This window comes from Stenella coeruleoalba (genome assembly GCF_951394435.1).
Source record: "Stenella coeruleoalba genome assembly, chromosome: 20".
Lineage (NCBI taxonomy): Eukaryota > Metazoa > Chordata > Mammalia > Artiodactyla > Delphinidae > Stenella > Stenella coeruleoalba.
Window position 1 is genome coordinate 44,360,311 of NC_137166.1, and position 22,728 is coordinate 44,383,038.

At 39.8% G+C, this 22,728-nt stretch overlaps 1 protein-coding gene across 4 annotated transcripts; it reads left to right on the forward strand.

Moving 5' to 3' along the window:
* The first annotated feature begins 4,280 nt into the window (after positions 1 to 4,280).
* Positions 4,281 to 19,629, forward strand: ZNF383 (zinc finger protein 383). Of its 4 annotated transcripts, none has more exons than XM_079907005.1 (6): positions 4,281 to 4,573; positions 8,527 to 8,704; positions 9,900 to 9,988; positions 12,173 to 12,299; positions 12,608 to 12,703; positions 17,511 to 19,629. In XM_079907005.1, exons 3-6 carry the CDS (start codon positions 9,980 to 9,982, stop codon positions 18,704 to 18,706), a joined length of 1,428 nt encoding a protein of 475 aa, XP_079763131.1. In that variant the 5' UTR covers positions 4,281 to 4,573; positions 8,527 to 8,704; positions 9,900 to 9,979; the 3' UTR covers positions 18,707 to 19,629. The 4 variants fall into 4 exon arrangements, with proteins under 4 accessions (XP_079763131.1, XP_079763132.1, XP_079763133.1 ...); XM_079907006.1 differs by having other exon boundaries at positions 9,932 to 9,988; XM_079907007.1 differs by lacking the exons at positions 8,527 to 8,704; positions 9,900 to 9,988.
* Positions 19,630 to 22,728: the final 3,099 nt, after the last annotated feature.

The following is a 22,728-nucleotide window of genomic DNA, read 5'->3' on the forward strand; positions in this document are numbered from 1 at the left end:
GAATAAAATGAAATTGTATTCTTAATTTCATTTTTGGATTGTTCATTGTTTGCATATAGAAACACAATTGATTTTTAATATTGATCGTGTAACCTGAAACCTTGGTGCATTCACTTGTGTGGATCCCTTAAGATTCTCTATGAATAAGACCATGGCATCTGTGAACAGAGTTTTACTTCTTCCTTCCCAATCTGGATTCGTTTTATTTCTTTTTCTTGCCTAATTGCCCTGTCTAAAATCTCCAGTACAACGTTGAGTAGAAATGGGGAGAATGGGGGCTTCCCTGGTGGCGCAGTGGTTGAGAGTCCGCCTGCCGATGCAGGTGACACGGGTTCGTGCCCCTGTCCGGGAAGATCCCACATGCTGCAGAGTGGCTGGGCCCGTGAGCCATGGCCGCTGAGCCTGCGCGTCCGGAGCCTGTGCTCCGCAACAGGAGAGGCCACAACAGTGAGAGGCCGCATACTGCAAAAAAAAAAAAAAAAAGAAAGAAAGAAATGGGGAGAATGGACATTCTTGAACAGGCTTGTTCCTGACTGTCTTAGTCCTTTTGGACTGCTATAACAAAAATACCATAGACTGGGTGACCCAAACAGCAAACATTTATTTCTCACAGTTCTGGAAGCTGGGAAGTCCAAGATTAAGGTGCTGTCAAATTCCACATCTGGTGAGAGCCCACTTCCTGGTTCACAGACAGCTATCTTCTTGCTGTGTCCTCACATGGTAGGGGGGCAAGGGAGATCCCTGAAGTCTCTTTCTTAAGAGCACCAATCCCATTCATGATGGTTCTATTCTCATAATCTAATTAACCCTAAAGGACCCACCTCCATATACCACCACATGAGGATTAGGTTTCAACATATGAATTCTGGGGGGACACATTCAATGTATCGCACTTAGCACAAGAGAAAAATTTCTGCCCTTTACCATCAACTATGATGTTAGCTGTGCATTTTTCACAGGTGTCATTATTAGTTTGAAGAAGTTCTCTTCTATTCCCAGTTTGTTGAGTTGTTTTGTTTTTTATCATGAAATGTTATTGGGTTTATCAAATGCTTTTCTGGATCTACTGAGATGATCATATGGCTTTTGTTTTTATTCTGTTAATATGATGTATTATTTTGATTGGTCTTCATATATTGGACCATCGTTGTATTCCTGGAATAAATCCTAGTTGGTTATTTATGGCATATAATCTTTTAAAAATTAATTTATTTTATTTGGCTGTGTTGGGTCTTTGTTGCTGCACGCAGGCTTTTCTCTAGTTGCAGCGAGCGGGGGCTACTCTTCATTGTGGTGCGCGGGCTTCTCATTGCGTTGGCTTCTCTTGTTGTAGAACACAGGCTCTAGGTGAGTGGGCTTCAGTAGCTGTGGCATGAGGGCTCTAGAGCACAGGCTCTGTAGTTGTGGCACACGGGCTTAGTTGCTCCGTGGCATGTGGGATCTTCCCAGACCAGGGCTCGAACCTGTGTCCCCTGCATTGGCAGGCAGATTCTTAGCCACTGTGCAACCAGGGAAGCCCTATGGCATATAATCTTTTTTATATGTTGCTAGATTCCATTTACTAGTAATTTTTGAGAATTTTTGTGTCTGTCTTCGTAAAGTATATTTGCCTCTAGTTTTCTTTTCTCCTAATTTCTTTGTCTGATTTTGGCATCAGGGCGATACTGGCTTCAAAGAATTAGTTGAGAAGTGTTCAATAGCTTTTGAGCATTTATTTTGTATAAACTAATCCACACGTTTTCCCTGATCCATATGATGTTCATGAGAAAAAGATACTTTTATCAAGATTTTTGATGATGTTGTGCATAGAACACAAGTCATTTGCTCAAGGTCACAAATAGTTAATTTTCAGAACTGGGATTTGAATCTCAGGCCTGTCATAATCTGAAGCATACAATCTTCCTAACAAGCCATTTTTTTTCACATTTTACTCTGTTCCCCACAGTTCTTTTCTTCCCTCACCTCTGTAATTGCTGCATCCATACTCTTCTTTCTTGTCTAAGAATTTCTCCTGCAAACTTTGCTCCATCAGGTCCTACTCATTCTATCTACTTCCTCCATCTTCTTCCACTCATAACATTTTAGTGTCTTTTTTATTCATTTGTTTTGTTTTTAGCTATTTTTACATATTAATCATCATCCTGTTTATTCTACTAAAATAAACCACCCTATCCTTTATATTACTGTCCCTGGCTCTCAAGCCACCCTAATTCACATCCTCATTTTAGGGTGACCCTAAATTATATCTATACCTGAATTGCAGCTTGTGAACAAAAATAATTGGCATTCACTCTCTTGATTATCCTTTTGGCTTTGTTCCACTGATTTCTGGTGCTAAATATTATTGAGTAGAAACTTGACACTAATCTAAGTTTCTCTCCTTTAAGCAACTGTAGGTTTTCTCTGATACTGGAGTCTTCTTCTAGCTTACAGACCAATAACTTCAGTCAAAACTGAGACATATTTTAGTTTTCTGGATCAATTTCCCTTAAACTTGACTCCTGATCTTGGCACATGGCTTCCATCTGTTACTCTGCTTGCCCTCTACTCTCTTCATGGCAGTTCCCTCTCCAAAGTTTATCTTTCAAGATAAGCACCTAGTCTTCCTGAAATGATCTTTCCCCCTATGTCTGGAGTCTTCTCTAATAGGATTTACTAGCTCCTAAGCATCACTCTCACTTCTGTTCACCAGTCCTCATTCTTTAGCGTGCTTTTACCTAATATCAACTGTATTGGGAAGTGCTCATGTGTATTTTGGAGTTCATGGGCTTTTCCTTTCTCCAAACTTCACAGAAACTGGAGTTTTCTGTTTTGGTCCCTTTTTGTGACTTTTAATTGTTTCCAAGAGGTGAAAGGGATAAGATTCATATCTAAGGGCTTCCCTGGTGGCGCAGTGGTTGAGAGTCCGCCTGCCGATGCAGGGGACGCGGGTTCATGCCCCGGTACGGGAAGATCCCACATGCCGCGGAGCTGCTGGGCCCGTGAGCCATGGCCGCTGAGCCTGCGCGTCCGGAGCCTGTGCTCCGCAACGGGAGAGGCCACAACAGTGAGAGGCCCGCGTACCGCAAAAAAAAAAAGATTCATATCTAAGCTGTTGTACTACTGTAATGAACCCTTCCTCCCCCTCCCTCCCGCCCTCCCGAGTTTGGGGAGTCAGGGATCAAACCATGGAAGACTGGAGAGGAATAAAATATAACTCTAAACTCTGCAAAGGAAGGTAGAAATTTGTGAAAGGAAAATCAAAATGGAGTCGGTATTATGAAGAGAGCTCTCTAAAACGTAGCTGGGAGGCCATGGAGGAAGTATGACATGCGTGCCTCAGCCTAGATGGAATCTCAACTTCCAGAAACTCAAGATGCTTGGAAGACACTTCCCCTAAAATAACTCAGTGACAGCCTATCCCTTAAGGACAAGCATTTCCTTTCCTGCGGTTAGAGTTAATCATAATTCCTTCCAGACAACTTTAATAACTTTGTGGGGTTTGCCTTCATAAGCCCCTGACTCTTTTCTGGAACACTCTTTCGGTTTTACCCAAATCTGTCTCCAGAAGTGCAATTCCTAACACCCCACCAAATAAACTCTTTTCTTATTTGCAGCCTTCTGCGTTTTCTTGGAAAACAAACTGTACCCATGAAAACAAGATCCCTAAGGCATGGAAGGGTGTGGGATCCACAGCCATACAAGGAACAGAGATATGATTTATAAAACACAAGTTTGAAACTGTGTCAGACGAATTGGTTTGCTTTTCCAAAAGGCAAATAAAACTGATGGTACCAGAACATGCACCCTGAAGTACCACTGTTTTCCAGATGAAGAAAATGAGGTAACTCATCCAATTTCACCTATGGACTTAACACAGTGGGGCCATCATCAGAGTCAACACTACCATCCCCAGCAAACACACTGCTGGACGCTCCTGATAACCCGTCCCCATCAGCCCCATTCCAGGCTGTCTGATTACTCTCCTTTAGTTTCCCTGGCGCGGTTCGGGTCTGAGACCCCTAGGTTACCGCTCCCCGATCAGCATAGGTCCCACACCACGGTAATCCACGGAGGAAGGCAAAAATGACGCCTTCCTCAGTCCGGAATATTCTCAGAGTGAGGTACAACTCTTAGAATAGTCCTGGCCGCCACTCTGTCCTTCACTGCGGAAAGCTCTGTGCAAGCAGCCAACCAAGACAATCTTCTACGTGGGCGAGCGCCTCACCTTTCCAGCTCTAGACTACATTTCCCAGAAGCTCTTGCGGCTCCAATCAACTTCCGGCGCGAATCCAGCGACATTTTTCTATTTCTCAGGGAATTTATGGCTCCCTGAGATTGGCCGGGCCCTAGGAGGAAGCTTGTCTCCGGGGTGTGGGGACTGTATCTGGATCTCCAGCCTCCTGGCAGCAATTCCGAGAGGCGAGAAGAAGTGTGGCTTGGCCCAGGCTGTGCAGAAAATCCGAGGGTCGAGTGACATCTTGTTCGAGCGGATCTGGCTCCGGACTACATTTCCCAGACACCCTGGCGGGTATAGGGCTGACCCTTCACTCGCCTGCGGGACCCTAGGCCTCCGGGGAAGGGGAAGTGCAAGGTGAGCAGCCTAGGTCCCGGGGGCTCGACTAGGTTTCGGAGGTGCACCCCTAGTAGTCTGAAGGGACGGTCCAGGCGGGTCCGGAGTCTCGGGCCTGTATGATTTGATAAGACTGGGGGAGGGGGAAGTGTGGGATTCCATGTGTGCGATTGTGACCTTATGTGACTGTGCGCGCTGTGTGCGCGTGTGATTGTATATCCCTGTGGTGGGTGTGTCACTGTGACTGACCATGCGCGCAGAGCTCTGTGTGCAGGTGTGACTGTGGATATCCTCGTTGTGGTGTGTGACTGTGAAAGTGTGCGACTCTGTGTGTGTAGGTGTGACTGTGCCTCCGTAGTGGGACTGAGATTGTGTGTGTCCATACAACTTTGTATCATTGTGTGTGTTGGGGCGGCGGGGAGTGCTGAGAATCTGTGATTATGTTGCTATGGCTGTGTTATCAGAGGGCTGCGTGTGATTGTGGTTTTATGAATGTTAGCAGTACTAAGTGTACTGATGTCTGACTGTGTGAGGATGTGTGAGTGTGATCATGTAACTTTTTGTGGCACTGAGTGTGCGGTTGGAGGGTGCCTGTAATTGTGCCAGGCTAACAGTGTGTATGTCCCAGTGGTTGATGTGTTAGGTCAGGACAGATTTTGGTCGTGGGCCGCAGACTTTTCCCCTTCTGAAACCAGGAATGCTCAGGACAGCCTAGACTCCTCTGACCTTTCTCCATCCTTCCTCTCCATGGGTGGCAGGTGTGGGTCCAGGGTAACCTCTGATCTGATCAGTCTGAGCCACGAGAAGGGCCTGGCATTTCATGATTCCTTTCTCCTTCCTCAGCTCTGCTTTTCTCAGAAAGGTCCCCAGGGAGAAGGAGGAATGGCTGTTGACCAAGCCAAATACAAGGTGCGCTGGGGTTTCCTTGTTGCTTTATAAGTACCCTGGTGCACCTATGCATGCTTTCCTAGGGTATAAACATACCAATGGAATTGCTGGGCCATAAGATACGTGTGTATTTTCAAATTTCCTAGATAATGCCGGACTGATTTTCAATATGGTTGTACCAGTTAAATTCTTATCAGCAGATTATAAGCACAGTCATCCTGTATTCTAATACTTGGTCACTTGGTATTTTAATTTTTGATGACTCTTCTCATATATCACGTGGTTTTAAAAGTATAACATACATTCCAAAAAGTACAGAAATGAAAGTATATGACTTGATGAATTTTAGAAAATGAGCATATTTGCTTAACCAGAGCTCAAATCAGATCAGGAAGTAGAACATTACCAGCATTCTAGAAGCCCGATTCTTGTTCCATCCACTCACTATCCACCTCTCCCAAAGATAACAATTATTCTGTTTTCTATAGCCATAGATTAATTTTACCTGTTCTTAAATTTTATATAAGTAGAATCACACAATATCCACTCTTTTGTGCTTGACTTCTTTTTATTCATCATTACATTTTACATGTAATATGAATGTACTACTTAATAATATTATGTAGTATGAATATGTGAGACTCATCCATGTTGCTTCATGTAGTATAGGTCATTTATTATTGTTGTTGCTTAAAATTCCATTGTATGAACATACCACAATTTATTTATCCTTTCCATTATCTATTGGTATTTAAGCTGTTTTCAGATTGGACCTATTATGAGCAAGGCTGCTATGAACATTCTTGCACATGTCTTTTGGTGCACATATGAATGCATTTCTGTTGGGTATATCCCTAGGAGTGAAATTTCTGTGGCATAGGTTATGCAAATATTCAGCTTTAATATATACTGACAGTTTTTCTAAATAGTTGTATCAATTTACACTCCTGACTCACTCTCATTGTATGGGAATTAGACTGTGGGACAAGAAGCTTTACTAGAGATAAAGAACAATAGTTCATAATAAAAAGGTTAGACTACTAGTAAGATATTACAGTTCTAAATACATAGACCTTCATAAAATGACTTCAAGTATATTTGACGGAAGTAAAAGAAGTAGTAGACAAATCACAATCATAGTGGGGGATTTTTAGCACTTGTTTCAACAGCTGATAGAACAATCAGTAGAAACTGAGTAAAGCTATATAATATTTGGGCAGTGTGATTGACAAACTTGACTTAAATGATATATGTAGAACAGTGTACCTTACAACTACAGTATATATCCTTTTCAGATGCATATGAGACATTTATCCAAATTGATCATGTGCTGGACCATAAAAGAAATCTCAGTAACTTTCAAAGGATTGAAATAATACTGTATGTTTTCTGTCCACAGTGGAATTCAGCAGAAGTCAATAACAGAATGATATTTAGAAATATCCCAATGTTTGGGATTTAAGCAATTGTACTTATAAATAACTGGTGAATCAAAGAAGAAATTGCAATGGAAATTAAAAATATTTTGAACTGAAAGATAATGAAAATATAACATCAAAATGTGGGGTGTTGCTAAAGCTAAACCTAAAGAAAATATATAGCTGTAAATGCATATTCTAGTAAAGAAGAATGTTGAAAAATTAATGATCTATGTTTTCATCTCAAGAAGTTAAGGAAATAAAACTGAATACTAAATTAAACCCAAAGAAAACAAAAAATAGGAAATAATAAGAATAAGAGCTCAATATAAATTTATGTATATTGAAATATAAAGTAAATATATAATTGAGAAAATTAATAACTCCAAAAGTTTATTTTGGGGAATCAATAAAAATTGATAAACCTCTATAAAAACTTAAAGAAAAAAGGGGAGATAAGACACAAATTACCAAATTAGATATGAGGAAAGAAAAAACACTACAGGATAGATTTAAAGCTGAGCTCCCAGTTTTTGGTCAGTACCTGGGACTAGGATGTACAGTATAAGAGCATTAGAACCTGAGCTGGTGATCGTTAAGCTGAGTACCTTTTCAGCTTCATCAGACGTGTTGATTTCTGTTTTTAGTATAGATTTTTAATTTTGTAACTCAGTTTCTTTTTTTTTAATTTATTTATTTATTTTTGGCTGCATTGGCTCTTCGTTGCTGCACACAGGCTTTTCTCTAGTTGTGGCAAGCGGGTCTACTCTTTGTTGTGGTGTGCGGGCTTCTCATTGCAGTGGCTTCTCTTGTTGTAGATCATGGGCTCTAGGTGCACGGGCTTCAGTAATTGTGACACGTGGGCCCAGTAGTTGTGGCTTGCGGGCTCAGTTGCTCCATGGCATGTGGGATCTTCCTGGACCAGGGATCGAACCCGTGTCCTCTGCATTGGCAGGTGAATTCTTAACTACTGTGCCACCAGGGAAGTCCTGGGATTGACTCTTAATGGGGTTTCTTTTAGGGGAGATGAAAATGTTCTAAAATTGGATTGTGATGATATACTAAAAAACATTGAATTATATACTTTAAATGAGTAACTTACATGGTGTGTGAGGTATATCTCAATAAAAATTAGTGGATTAGAATCTAGATAAGACAATATTGTCTGTGACTTTATAATTGTTGAAGCCAGTTAGTGGGCACATGGAAGGTTTTTTATACTATTTAAATTCTACTTTTATGTATGTTTGGAAATTTCTGTATTAAAAAGTTAAAAAAAAAACTAACCTAATACCTAATAGTGAAATACTAGAAGCCTTCATAGTAATATCAGGGAGAAGGCACTATCAACAGTATTATTTAACATTTTTTTTCCTAAATCTATTAGAAAAGCAGTACTCCATAGGAAACAACTAGAAAACAATTGCTTTGTTCTTTCCCATAACTTCTACTATCAAGCTTCTCTGGGGGCCATTTGATTTCTTGCCCATGGATAAGCTTTTCAGTCAGTGTTAGATAATAAAGTGTCCATTTCACCGAACTAATCAATACCATAAACTTTAAAGAAAAAGTTTAACCTTCTGACTCCTTGAGCTAGGAGTTTGCAGTGAGATAGCTTTGATGATTGCTTCTCTTTCCTTTTCCTGAACTTTTTCTCCATCCCACTAGGTATTATCAACTCCATATGGTAAGAGTATGTTTGATTTTGTACGAAGCTGCCAAGCTGTCTTCCAAACTGGCTGTACCATTTTGCATTCTCATCAGCAATGAATGAGAGTTCCTGTTGCTCCACATCCTGGCCAGCATTTGGTGTTATCAGTGTTCTGGATTTTGGCCATTCTAATTGGTATGTAGTAGAGGGAGCTTTTATTAAGACATTAAAACATATTTTTAAATTATATAGAGAATGTGGTACTGGCAAAATAATAAGAGATCACTGAATCAAAATAGAATCACAAATAAATCTAAACATGTATCATCTATGATAAGGGTAGCATTTAAATCAGTAGACAAAATACATTCCATAGTCATCTATTCTAAGGCTCACTTTTTTTCCTCATTTCAACATACCTGAAATCAGGTTATATCTTAAATAGTTTCTTTCTTCCTTAGTGGCATATAAAATAGTGGTGCATTTTATGTCTTATGAAATATTATTCGCATGTGTTTTAGGTACACCAGGGTAGCCCTCTCTGGGGGGAAATGAAGTAGGATTCTTAACTTATTTCTTATACTAAAATAAAATTATAATTGCTAATCTTATTCCATTGTCTTTTACCAAATAATATTATACCAAAATAAAATAATAATTGATTAAAGATTTAAATGTAACAAATGAAAGCATTAAAATTAAAAAAGAGAAATTTATATAAATATGTATAGGTAAGAAAGATCTTACCCCAGAGCTAGAAAAGTTGACATTTTGACTGTTTTGTGTGGGTAAAACACATAAGCAAAGTTTTTTGTTTGTTTGTTTTGTTTTTTAGCAAATCAGAGCTAGAACATAAGGATGAGGAGTGCCTCAGTGTGGGTATGGGTGCAGGGGTGTGGTGGGGGAATTTGACTTTCTCAGGCTTGGGAAATGAGACTTGATTAGGGAAGTCTTTAGTCCTTCTAATTAGATTGAACTGTGTTCCTGGCCAAAAGCACCATTTAGGTGAGTCTGGCTTGGGGACCTGAGGGCTGCAGAGGAGGGATCTGCTCAGGGCAAGTCATAGCAGCGCTGTCTTGGGTTCAGAGCAACAACAGCACTGAAATGGGGCAAGGTCTTGCTTGAATCACTGGCTGAGACAGGAACCTGGGTTGCTTGGGTGAAGGAGAGGCAATAGGATTCTGTGTTTCTTTGGATCGACTAGCCAGGATCCATCTTACTGCAGCTAAAGCCTGGGGTTTCTGGAGCTGAGATAGGAGGGGGATTTATTCCATAGTCCCACTCACTAGAGTTATATACTAAGACCAAGGGAAGTAGAGGTAGTTTTGCCTGGAGAGACTGAAAACTGTAAAGCCAGTGTTGTTTCTAGAGCATTTCTTTGCTTCCCCAGGCCTGCCTTCTCAGAACACTATCCTTTTCCAGGAGAACAGCCCCAAGGAGGAGTGATCATCTCCTGTAATACTGAAAGCCATGGCCCAGGTGAGTTAGTTGATGCTCTTTCTTACCTTCCTGACATTCAGTTCTTTCTAAGAAAAAAAAAATTTTTTTTAAAGGGCATGTGAGCATTTGCTTTCTTTCTCCTGACATTTCTGGCTATGAGGGTTCCTTCAGGTCCTGGTCCCTATTTCCTCTCATTCTAGTCAGATAATCCTATTATCATTCCTAAGTGCTCCTCTTCTTTTGACTCAGTTTTAATATTTTCATTCAGTAAATAATTGAGCATCTCTTTTCTCAGCCCTTTCCCAGGGACTATGATGGAGAAGAAATGCATTTTCTTAAAGGAAACAAGAGTAGATTTGTAGAATAAACTTGTCCTGTCTGGGCAGTGATTTGACAAGGTGGAGGTATGAGTTGCTTAGCTGAGACAAACATGGAAAAGCCAAGATTATCTCTACAGATCAGTACTCTCCAGTAAAATAGGACGGGAGGTGGTATTGGTAGCTCCAAATATTAGAGTGTTGCAAGGCCTCCTGGTTTATGGGGCTTGGAGGATTGTTGGGTTGGTAGCTGATACAGGCAGATCTCTATGACTCTTTTAGGGTATCCATGAAGAAGTCGAATTTAAGTTTGAACAGGAAGTGTGAGTCATGAGGAATTTCCAAATGAATCACCAATTCTCTTTATCTCAGAAATAAGGATAAGGATGATGGATGATTATAGTGAGTTCAGCCACTTCATAAATTGTTGAGATCGGAGGTCTCAGAAGAACCTTCTTTAGAAAGCTTTGTTATAATAAATTCCAGACACAAAAAAGTAGTCTTGTGAACTACCATATGCTCACCATTAAGTTTCAATTATTATCAACCCACAGTCAATCTTGTTTCATCCATACCTCTACTTGTTTCTTCCATGCACACTCCCTTAACCTCACTCCCACACACAGGATTTTTTTGAAGCAAATTCAAATTGGTATGTATCTCTCAAGGATAAGGTTTATTTTTTTAAAAAAAACAATCATTATGCCATTATTGCATCTGAAAAAGTTAAAAATCATTTGTTAATATCAATATCCAGTCAGTGTTCAAATTTTCATAACTGTCTACTTTTTTAATCATTTATTTGAATTAGAATCCAGAGAAGGACTGTGCACTGCAATTGGTTAATATGTCTCTCCAGTCTCTTACTTTGTAGGTACCCCTTCCATCTCTTTTCTTTCTGTGCAGTTTTTGTTGGGAAAGAAAAACAGATTCATTTGTCCACTGTTTAGATTTTGCTGATTTCTTCTCTCTGGTATCATTTAAGTGTTTCCTGAGAGTCAGTAGTTAGGTCTAGAAACATGGTCAGGTTCAGTTGGGATTTTTTGGTCAGGAATATTTCCTAGGTGGTGATGTGTGATTCCATTAGGGGGCGTATTATTTCTGGTTCTCTTTCCTTTTGTAATGTTAGCCACCAGTGATGATTATTGTCTAGATTTATTAATTCATTAGAGGTTGCAAAATGATATCTAAATTCTGTCATTCCTTCTTCATAGATTAGGCAGAGTACTATCTGTAAAGTAAAATGTCTCATCAACTGTTTGATTACCCTAAAGGACAGTTTGTATGGAAAAGAATGTTTGATTCTTACCCCTTATTTACCAGTTTTTAAAATAATGAGTTGGTTTCTTAGAATCCTACAAAGATGGCTAGTAATTTTTTGTTCAATATTGTTATGAGCTCATGGATTTAAACATTTTTGATCTCATCAGTCCATTACATTTGATCCTCAATTTATGCTGTCTTTGGCCAATGGGAGGCTTTTCAAGTAGGCTCCTGCGTCCTTTTAACATGATTCTAGTAGTTTTTGATAGCTCTCTTGTTTTCTGATACAACAGAATGTTCAGACTCATCCTGTGCATTTGACTCAATTCTGAAATTGTCTCCTTCCCAACTTTGGTTACTTTTATTTGAATACGATACTTAGAGACTACAATCTAGACACTAGGGATGCTCATCACTACTGGGTTAATTATTGTTTCTAGGCCTTTTCTATGGACTGAGTGAGGAATTTTTTTTTTAATACAAAATAAACTGACAACTCTTGCACCTCTTTCTAGGATCTAAAGATTCTGGTTCTTAGTGACACCCATATAATTGCTCTTTGCTTTACTCCCAAATATAAGCACAGTAGTCTCTGAAATATTTCTTTTTGTTATACAAATAATACACGTGTCTGTTGTTTCAGGGATCAGTGATGTTCAGTGATGTGTCTGTAGACTTCTCTCAAGAGGAGTGGGAATTCCTGGACCCTGCTCAGAGGGACTTGTACAGAGATGTGATGTTGGAGAACTATAGCAATCTGGTGTCAGTGGGTAAGGGCATCTATCCCAGTAATTTTGAGTTCTCTGGAATGTCTGTTTCTTCCACAGTGAATTTCTCAGCTGCTTTTCGAGCTACCCGCTGAATTTCTGCTCCCTGTTCCCAAGTAAATGGTTTGAACTGAAATGAAAAGGAAGAGTGGGAAATGGGCAGCTCCAATTGGCTGTGGCTGAGCTTCATCCTCTTTGTTTGACTGTTCCTGTAGTGGCATCTCTTCCTTGATCATCAAGGGACTGGATCTGACTTCTGGATCAGATTTACCCACAGCATAACCATGTTCCATATCTTTTCTTGTGAGCAGGACTTTACATTCCTAAGCCTCAAGTTATCTCCTTATTGGAACAGGGGAAAGAGCCCTGGATGATTGGCAGAGAGCTGACAAGAGGCCTGTGTTCAGGTGAGTGAGAACTGCTTGGACAGAAGCAGGGCACTACAGGCAATAACTCAGTTGATCAGTGAAGAAACAGCACCTTTGAGATGTTATCTTGGAAGCTCCCATAAAACCATAGGCCTGTGGGAAAAACTAAGTCTTTTTAGCACGAGTTTACAAATGACCTGTTTCATTCCTTCCCTCACTTACTGCTTTCTACTACTCTTCTCCACTCCCCCTCTTAATTTCAAGTAGAAGGTGCCCTTCACATCCCCCACAAAGAAAACTCTTTTACCCATATTTTAGATTCAGTTCCTTGCTAGCTTTTCTTCCTCTTCGACTCATCTAAAGACTTTCTGTTACAACTCCCAAAATAGTATATGTGTGTGTGCGCGCGTGGGCGCATGTCTGCATGTATCTGCACTGCCCCTCCCTTCCAAGTACTAGTCTTCCTTATAGCTGCTGGCCAATGATTTGGGTTCCTTTGGATAGAATTGAGGGAGTTCATGAACTTGGATGAAAAGAAAAAAATGCATCTTTATATTTAGTATCCTCTAATTGAAATTTAGCATTTCTTCCTGTTATGGTATATGCAACAAACCGTAGTAGTGTTAGTAGTTCCTGTGACTTTGACATGAATGGAAATCAGATATTTTCATATCATTTTATTGTTGCTTTGACGTATTGAAATGCCATTTATGCTCATCACTATTTCAGAATTACTATAGTATTAGGCTCACTGCTAGGTCTTACTCTTTAATGTGTTTATAAAGAAGAAAACTCCAGGCAGAGGGAAGAACCCCTGTGAAGGCCCTTCTAGGAGGGGAAAACTTGGTGTGTTTGAAGAACTGAAAGAAAGCTAGCGTTGTTGGGGCCCAAGAGCAAGCATGAGTGGAGTGTGAGTCGAGATTGGAGAGACAAGTAGGAACCACATTATTCAGCCTTTGCCAGTGGTTATGAGGAGTTTGGATTTTGAGCAGTGGAAGGCCAGGCCAAATGTCATTTTTGTGCCTGAAGAGATTAAAGACTGTGCAAACTTGGTGGGGATCTGGGTTAGGAGGCTACTTGAGTGGTCTGAGTAACAGATGATTCTGGTTTGGGATAGGGTATTGGCAGTGGAGATAGAAAAGCTACTGAAGAGCTTAACTAGATGAAAGTTGCTGAAAGATCCTATGGAGGTAGGAGGAAGAAGAACATGCTGAAATGAATTCCCTGTTTCTGGCTTGAGATGTTCTAATAGGCTCCATTTTGATATCTTCACACTGTTTAATTTGCCTAAAATCTCCATTTTGGGTAAGAAATTGCTTTATAATAATAGTTATCAAATACTGAACACTTTACTCAAAGACATTCACTTACACTTTTCCTCACACTCTTAGTAATCATGAATTAAGGATTATCTCCCTTTTACAGGTGAAATGGGGACTAGAAAGGTTAAATAATTGCCTAGGAACCTATAGTAAGTAACTCTCAGTGATGGGACTCAGCTCTCATCAATCTGCTTCTGACTCCTGTCATCTTTCCATGGTAGTATCTTGCACTGTGTCTTATTATTATTATTTTTTACAATCCTTGTATGAAACTCCTGAGAATTATTTTTCCCTTATATTGTTCTTTTTTTAAATTGAAGTATAGTTGATTTACAATGTTGTGTTAGTTTCTGGTATACAGCAAAGTGATTCAGTTATACATATATATATATTTTTTCAGATTCTTTTTCATTATAGTTTATTGTAAGATATTGAATATAGTTCCTTGTGCTATACAGTAGGACCTAGTTGTTTATTTAATGTATAGTAGTTTCTATCTGCTAATCCCAAACTTCTTCCCCCCATATTTCCTCTTTGGTAACCATAAGTTTGTTTTCTAGGTCTGTGAGTCTGTTTCTGTTTTGTAAATAAGTTCATTTGTATCATTTTTTTAAATTCCACATATAAGTGATATCATACAGTATTTGTCTAACTTACTTCACTTAGTATGATCATCTCTGGGTCCATCCATGTTGCTGCAAATGGCATTGTTTCATTCTTTTTTGTGGCTGAGTAATATTCCATTGTGTGTGTATGTATGTATGTGTGTGTGTATATATATATATATACCACATCTTCTTTATCCATTCATCTATCAGTGGACATTTAGCTTGCTTCTATGTCTTGGCTATTATAAATAGTGCTGTTATGAACATTGGGGGGCATGTATCTTTTCAAATTATAGTTTTCATCTTTTCTGGATATATGCCTGGAGTGGGATTGCTGGATCATATGGTAACTCTATTTTTAGTTTTTTAAGGAACCACCATACTATTCTCCCTAGTGCCTGCACCAATTTACATTCCCACCAATAGTGTATAAGGGTTCCCTTTCTCCACACCCTCTCTAGTATTTATTATTTGTAGACTTTTGGATGATGGCCATTCTGACAGTTGTGAGGTAATATCTTATTGTGGTTTTGATATGCATTTCCCTGATGATTAGCAATGTTGAGCATCTTTTCATGTGCCTGTTGGTCATCTGAATGTCTTCTTTGTTTTTTTTCTGGCTGTGTTGGGTCTTCATTGCTCTGTATGGGCTTTCTCTCTAGTTATGGCGAGTGGGGGCTACTCTTCATTGAGGTGCACGGGCTTCTCATTGCAGTGGCTTCTCTTGTTGCAGAGCAAGAGCTCTAGGTGCACGGTTTCAGCAGTTGTAGCATGCGGGCTCAGTATTGCAGCACATGGACTCTGGGGCGTGTGGGCTTCAGTAGTCGCAGCTAATGGGCTCAGTAGTTGTGGCATGCGGACCCTAGGGTGTGCGGGCTTCAGTAGTTGTGGTGCACAGGCTTAGTAGTTGTGGCTTGCAAGCTCTAGAGCACAGGCTCAGTAGTTGTGGAGCACAGGCTTAGTTGCTCCATGGCATGTGAGATCTTCCTGGACCAGGAATCGAACCTGTGTCCCCTGCATTGGCAGGCGGATTCTTAACCACTGCGCCACCAGGGAAGTCCCCTGAATGTCTTCTTTGGAGAAATGTCTATTTAGATCTTCTGCCCATTTTTTGATTGGGTTGATTTTTTAAAAAAGTATTTATCTATTTATTTGGTTGCACAGGGTCTTAGTTGCAGCATGTGGGATCTTCATTGCTGCATGAGAACTCTTAGTTGCAGCATGTGGGATCTAGTTCCCTGACCAGGGATCAAACTCGGGCCCCCTGCATTGGGAGCACAGAGTCTTATCCACTGGACAACGAAGGAAGTCCCGATTGGGTTGATTTTTTGATATTGAGCTGTATGAGCTATTTGTATATTTTGGAAATTAAGCTCTTGTTGGTGGCATTGTTTGCAAATATTTTCACCCATTCCATAGGTTGTCTTTTCATTTTGTTTATTGTTTCCTTTGCTGTTGCACTGTCTTTTTTCTCTCTGTCTGCCTTAAACTTCAGGAGTCTCCCCTCTCAGTCACTGCAGTGGTACATGAGCAAGTCTCTCCTTTGTCCTAAGATCAGCATCACAGAATTCCAAGGCAAACAGTATTTTCACTGAATCCCCAGAACATAGCATGCTCTGAGTCTTCCCTATCTGCCACTCACATCAAATCAGTTCATTGACTTATCTTAGGCTGTTCCCCCATCTGGCTGACCCTCTGTAATCGCTTTTAAGTTGCATCTAGTATGCCCTTTATTATGGACCCTATTCTGTTTTATCCCCAACTGGGTGTACTGCAGTTTAATTCTGACACTAACTACCCAGAGTTAGCTTAGACCCCATAGGTTAACAGCCAGTCTTACACAAGACTGCCCTCACTTCTGACACCAGCTGCAAGTCTCAGGGGTTCCTCAGACCACCCACACTTCTGACCAACTGGCTATAAATTTGGGATTTCCATGGCCCCTGCAGGCTTTGCTAGAATGACTCACAGAACTTAGGAAAGCTCTGTACTTACAATTGCAGTTTTACTGTAAAGGATACATATCAGATGAGTTAGGGTAGGCTTCTGGAGGCAGAGGTTCCATAACCTCTCCCTGTGAAGTCAAAGTGTGTCACCCTCCTGGTGAAGCGCCTCAGTGTGTTCGCCAACCAAAAATCTCCATTGAGCTTCGGTGTCCAGAGTTTTTATCAGGGCTTAATTACATTGGCATGATTGATTAAGGCATTGGCCACTCAATCTCTAGCCTCTCTCTCCACCCCAGAGGTCAAGCAGCTGAAAGTCCCAATCCTCTAATCATATGCTGGGTCTTTCTAGTGACCATTCCCCATCCTAAAACTATCTAGGGGTCCACCATGAGTCACCTCATTAGCATAATGAAAACACTGCTATCACTCAGGAAATTCAAAGGGTTTTTCAAGCTCTGTGTTAGGAACTGGGGACAAAGACCAAATTCATACTTTATTATACTACAGAGCCCAAGAATCTCCCCCTATATGCGTTTATTCCTCTCAGTAGACCTTTAATGGAGGTAACAAATTGTCCACTTTTTGTAATATATATAGTATGATGATGTACTCTGTTTCTTACATACACATACATACAAGCTTATAGAGATGTATATAAAACTAGTCATCTTTTAATATGCCCAAGCATTGTATATTTATCAACTTTTCAGGTGATTCTGATCCACATCAGTATTTGAGAATCATTGTGGTTTCCTATTTCCATAGTCTCCTCCTGCTGCTTCCTGCATTATATCTCCTTAATTTTGTGCATTTCTTGTCCATTTTTCAGATTAAACAGATATACTTGAGAACTCTATGTCATTCACTACCAGATATTATTTTCACTTTAGTTTTTCCACTTCTATTATAAAAGTTTAACTTTTCACAAATGAGGTGGGGGAAGAATATTTACCATTTTATTTTCTTTCAGATCTGGAATCAATGTGTGAAACCAAGTTATTATCACTAAAGAAGGAAGTTTATGAAATAGAATCATGCCAGAGGGAGATGATGGGACTTACAAAGCATGGCCTTGAATACTCCAGTTTTAGAGATGTTTTGGAATATAGAAACCACTTTGAAAGACAAGTGGGATATCAAAATGGGCATTTCAGCCAAGAAATATTCACTCATGAATACATGCCCACATCTATTCAACAGACATTCTTTACTCTACATCAAATAATTAACAGTGAAGAGAAACCATATGAATGTAAGAAATGTGGAAAGATCTTTAGTCAGAATTCACAATTTCTTCAACATCAGAGAATTCATATTGGCGAAAAATCTTATGAATGTAAGGAGTGTGGGAAATTCTTTAGTTGTGGCTCACATGTTACTCGACATCTGAAAATTCATACTGGTGAAAAACCCTTTGAATGTAAAGAATGTGGAAAGGCCTTCAGCTGTAGCTCATACCTTTCTCAACATCAGAGAATTCATACCGGTAAGAAACCCTATGAATGTAAGGAATGTGGGAAGGCCTTTAGTTATTGCTCAAATCTTATTGACCATCAGAGAATTCACACTGGTGAAAAACCGTATGAATGTAAAGTATGTGGGAAAGCCTTTACTAAGAGCTCACAACTTTTTCAACATGTGAGAATTCATACAGGTGAGAAACCCTATGAATGTAAGGAATGTGGCAAAGCTTTTACTCAGAGCTCAAAGCTTGTACAGCATCAGAGAATTCATACAGGTGAGAAACCCTATGAGTGCAAAGAATGTGGCAAAGCCTTTAGTAGTGGCTCAGCACTTACTAATCATCAGAGAATTCACACTGGGGAGAAACCCTATGATTGTAAGGAATGTGGGAAGGCTTTTACTCAGAGCTCACAACTTCGTCAGCATCAGAGAATTCATGCTGGTGAGAAACCTTTTGAATGTCTTGAATGTGGGAAGGCCTTTACTCAGAACTCACAGCTTTTTCAACACCAGAGAATTCATACAGATGAAAAACCATATGAATGTAATGAATGTGGAAAGGCCTTTAATAAATGCTCAAACCTTACTCGACACCTCAGAATTCATACTGGTGAAAAGCCCTATAACTGTAAGGAATGTGGAAAGGCATTTAGTAGTGGCTCAGATCTCATACGTCATCAGGGAATTCATACTGATGAATAATAAAGACTAAAGCTCTTGTCACCTTCCTGATATTTTAAACAACAACAACAAAAATTCATGTGTGATAGTTACCCTCTTTCACTATTTTTTGTTTCTTAATTTTATTTTATATTTCTTTTTAATCCAAATATATTTTACTCTAAGTTATGAATTTGGATTATAAATTGACATTTGCCTGTCTCTCCCCCTTACTTCCCCAACCCCATCTTGTACTAATAGCAGTTCAACAATTTTTTCCTTTCCTATTATTTTGTTCTACCTTCTTGGAGATAGATTATATTCCTGTTTATATTTGCTTGAGTCTTAAGGCTATGCTTTCTTCTCTGATATATATATTTGTGCTTATACCAACATCACACTGTTTAAATTGTGTGACCTTGTATTTTGTAATTCCTTGTAGAATTAATTACAATATAACCTTTTTTTGAAGTCACTGTTAGTCTTTTTGTTTCATTTCACAAATTTATATTTTTTATTATAAAAGAGAATATCAGAAAACTAGAAATTAAAAAAGCCAAGATTAATTGTAATTATACAAACTATAGATGATGACTCTCAAGTTGGTAGAGCAAATCCTACCAGACTTTGTTTTTAAAGAAAATGTAGTCATGGTACACATGTTGCACCTTCACCTGATACACATGTGTTGGCTTTTATAATGCTATAAAATATGATTGCCATTTCAGTAAATATAGATTTTTATCTTTATTGATGTACTTAATGACTTTTTTAAATGACCTTATTTATTATTCATGTTATGGTTGCATCTAATTGTTTTCAGTTATAAAATCTTCCCTGACTAATATGACCCAAAATTTATCTTTGGATGCTTGTTTTTTCCCTTTTAAAACATCTATTTTAGTTGCTGAAATTATCCATATTTTCTCCTTTATAAACTGTTTTGTTCCTTTTCATCAACCCTAACCCTAAGCTCATACTAGAAAGGTAATTAACTACTGTTACTGGTATTATTTATGCTTCCAGGTTTTTTAAACTTTTTACTTATATATGTTAGTGACATTTTATTTTTTATGTATTAGTAAATATAATCACGTTCTATGTATTGGTTTGTTGTGAGGATTCAATGCGTTAATAAAGTGTTTAGAACTTTTCCTATCATGTAGTAAATGTTTAGTAAAAGTCCACTATTATCATTGATACACCCATTTTCATAATTATCATCATTATTATTTGTGGAAAGGATTTTAACCATGTTGTTTACTTTTGTCTAAATCCAAGAATTAATAATGAAAAAAGAGAAATAAGTGTAATGAACATAGGAAAGCTTTCCCCATCACTCATTATTCTACATGAAATTTCAAAAGGGGAAAAAAAAAGTTTGCGTGGGTAATCTACGTTCAGACTTTATTTTCTATGCTGCACAAAGACTAATACCCTGTGGATACAATGATGGGTAGTTGAAAGCACAGTCAAATAAGCAGGAAGAGATAAGAGTATTTTTCCTAATAATTAGTTTCCAAAAAAGAAAATATACAGGGCACATTATTTGACTAGAATGGGGGAGACAGTAACAAAAGGATGGCCAGCAAATATCTGAATATTAATTTAGTATCCCCTCTTGGTTAACATGGGTTAAGGAACTAAAACTTTAATATACACATTATTTAAACGTGAATGAATATGAGAACACAATTGAAAAACCTGTGGGACTTCCCTGGTGTCCAGTGGGTAAGACTCCGTGCTCCCAATGCAGGGGCCCAGGGTTCAATTCCTGGTCAGGGAACTAGATCCCACATGCATGCTGCAACTAAGAGTCCACATGCCACAACTAAGAGTCTGTGTGCCGCAACTAAAGATCTCGCATGCCGCAATGAAGATCCTGTGTGCCACAGCTAAGACCTGGCCCAGCCAAAATAAATAAATATTAAAAAAAAACAAACCTGTGAGTGGCAGCCAAAGTTGTATTGGAAGTTTTATAACCCAGTGTGCATGCATACATTAAAATACTAGACTTTTCCGGGAAGTGGCCTGAGATGACCTGGCCTCTAAAAATGGCTCACTATTCACTTGGCCCAGAAGACGCCACAAAATCATGCAAGTCAAGAGGTTCAAATCTTGTGTTCACTTTAAGAACACTCGTGAAACTGCCCAGGCCATTAAGGGTATGCATATCTGAAAAGCCACCAAGTATCTGAAGGATGTCACTTTAAAGAAGCAATGTGTGCTATTCCATCGTTACAAAGGTGGAGGTGGTAGGTGTGCCCAGGCCCAACACTGGGGCTGAATGCAGGGTCGGTGGCCCAAAGAGAGTGCTGAATTTTTACTGCACATGCTCAAAAATGCAGAGAGTAATGCTGAACTTAAGGGCTTAGATGTAGATTCTCTGGTCATTGAGCACATCCAGGTGAACAAAGCCCCCCAAGATGCGGTGCAGGACTTACAGAGCTCATGGTCAGATCAACCCATACATGAGCTCTCCCTGCCACATTGAGGTGATCCTTTCTAGTATTCCAATCTTTACCTTTTCCAGGCTCAGAATTAGAAGCACTGTCACTCTCTACTTGTAACAGGGCAAAACAAGAAGCAGTAGTGGAGGACCTTCCCTGGTGGTGCATTGGTTGAGAGTCTGCCTGCCGATGCCGGGGACACGGGTTCGTGCCCCGGGGGAGGATCCCACATGCCGCGGAGCGGCTGGGCGCGTGAGCCATGGCCGCTGGGCCTGCGCGTCCAGAGCTTGTGCTCCGCACCGGGAGAGACCACAGCAGTGAGAGGCCCGCGTACCGCAAAAAGAAGCAGTAGTGGGAACAGAACTAACTACCACTGAGGCTATTGTAAAAGACTTTTCTTTTAAAATACTTGTGTCAAAAATGTAAAGATTTTTCTTTTAAAATACTTGTGTCAAGAATAAGTCCTCATCGATGAATGAAAGCTAGATTTCACCCATAGACTCCTAACTAATGCTCCAAAACATATCCGCACAAAGTACATAGAGAAAGATAGAGTGCTGGGTGAGATCTAACTCAAGCAGAGTAGCAGCTTCAAAAACTGGAGGGTCCCATGAACTGGCAGTGTCTCTAGGTCACAGCCACAGCCCAGGCACATGGGCCTGGGGTCTGGCACTGGTCTCTCATGTTGAATCCCCATCCACATGCCCTGGGCACAGCAGAGTGGCCATATCACTTCAGGGGCTCCAGAGTGGGTGCCCACCTATATTGCCTTTTGTGACCTACCCTTGGAAGTCATATACTATCATTTCCAACCACAGGCTCAACTAGTTCAAGGAGAGGGACCACTGAATTTCCCTTCTTCTCAAAGTCATATTGAAAGAATATGTGAGATAGGGAGATCTTATTGCGACTATTTGAAAAAAAAAAAAACCAATCAGTCACAACACTCTTGCCTTGAGTGCACTATATGCGAGATATAGTTTCCCTGCCCTTTATTTCGGATTTGGCCATGTGAGTTGCTTTGGACAATGTGCACATTCTGAGCCTAGGCCTTAAGAGGTTTTGTATATTTCCACTTTCCCTCTTCATTTTTAGCCACTGCCATGAGAAATATGTGCCCTGGCTACCTTACTGTCCAGAGACAATGAGAGCTGCCCCAGTCAAATCACCTCAGCTTAACCCAGCGAGGAAAAGCTAACCCCCAGTCAACCTGCAGATGTGTGAATGACTATAAATGCTTGTTGTTTTAAACCAACTTTCTCACATTTCTTTTTTTTTAATTAATTTATTTATTGTTTGGCTGTGCTTGGTCTTATTTGCGGTACGCGGGATCTTCATTTCCACATGCGGGATCTTTAGTTGTAGCATGTGGTATCTTTAGTTGTGGCATGAGGGATCTAGTTCCCTGACCAGGGATGGAATCCAGGCCCCCTGCATTGGGAGTGCAGAGTCTTAACCACTGGACCACCAGGGAAGTCCCAGATCTCTTTTTCATGGAGAACATAAGGAAGTTCTTTGTGGCTTTTTTGATTGACCCCAGTTAGCCATAATACCCTAATTGTGCAGAATAATCTTTATCAATTATTATCACTTTGGACCCAATACTCAAGAGGC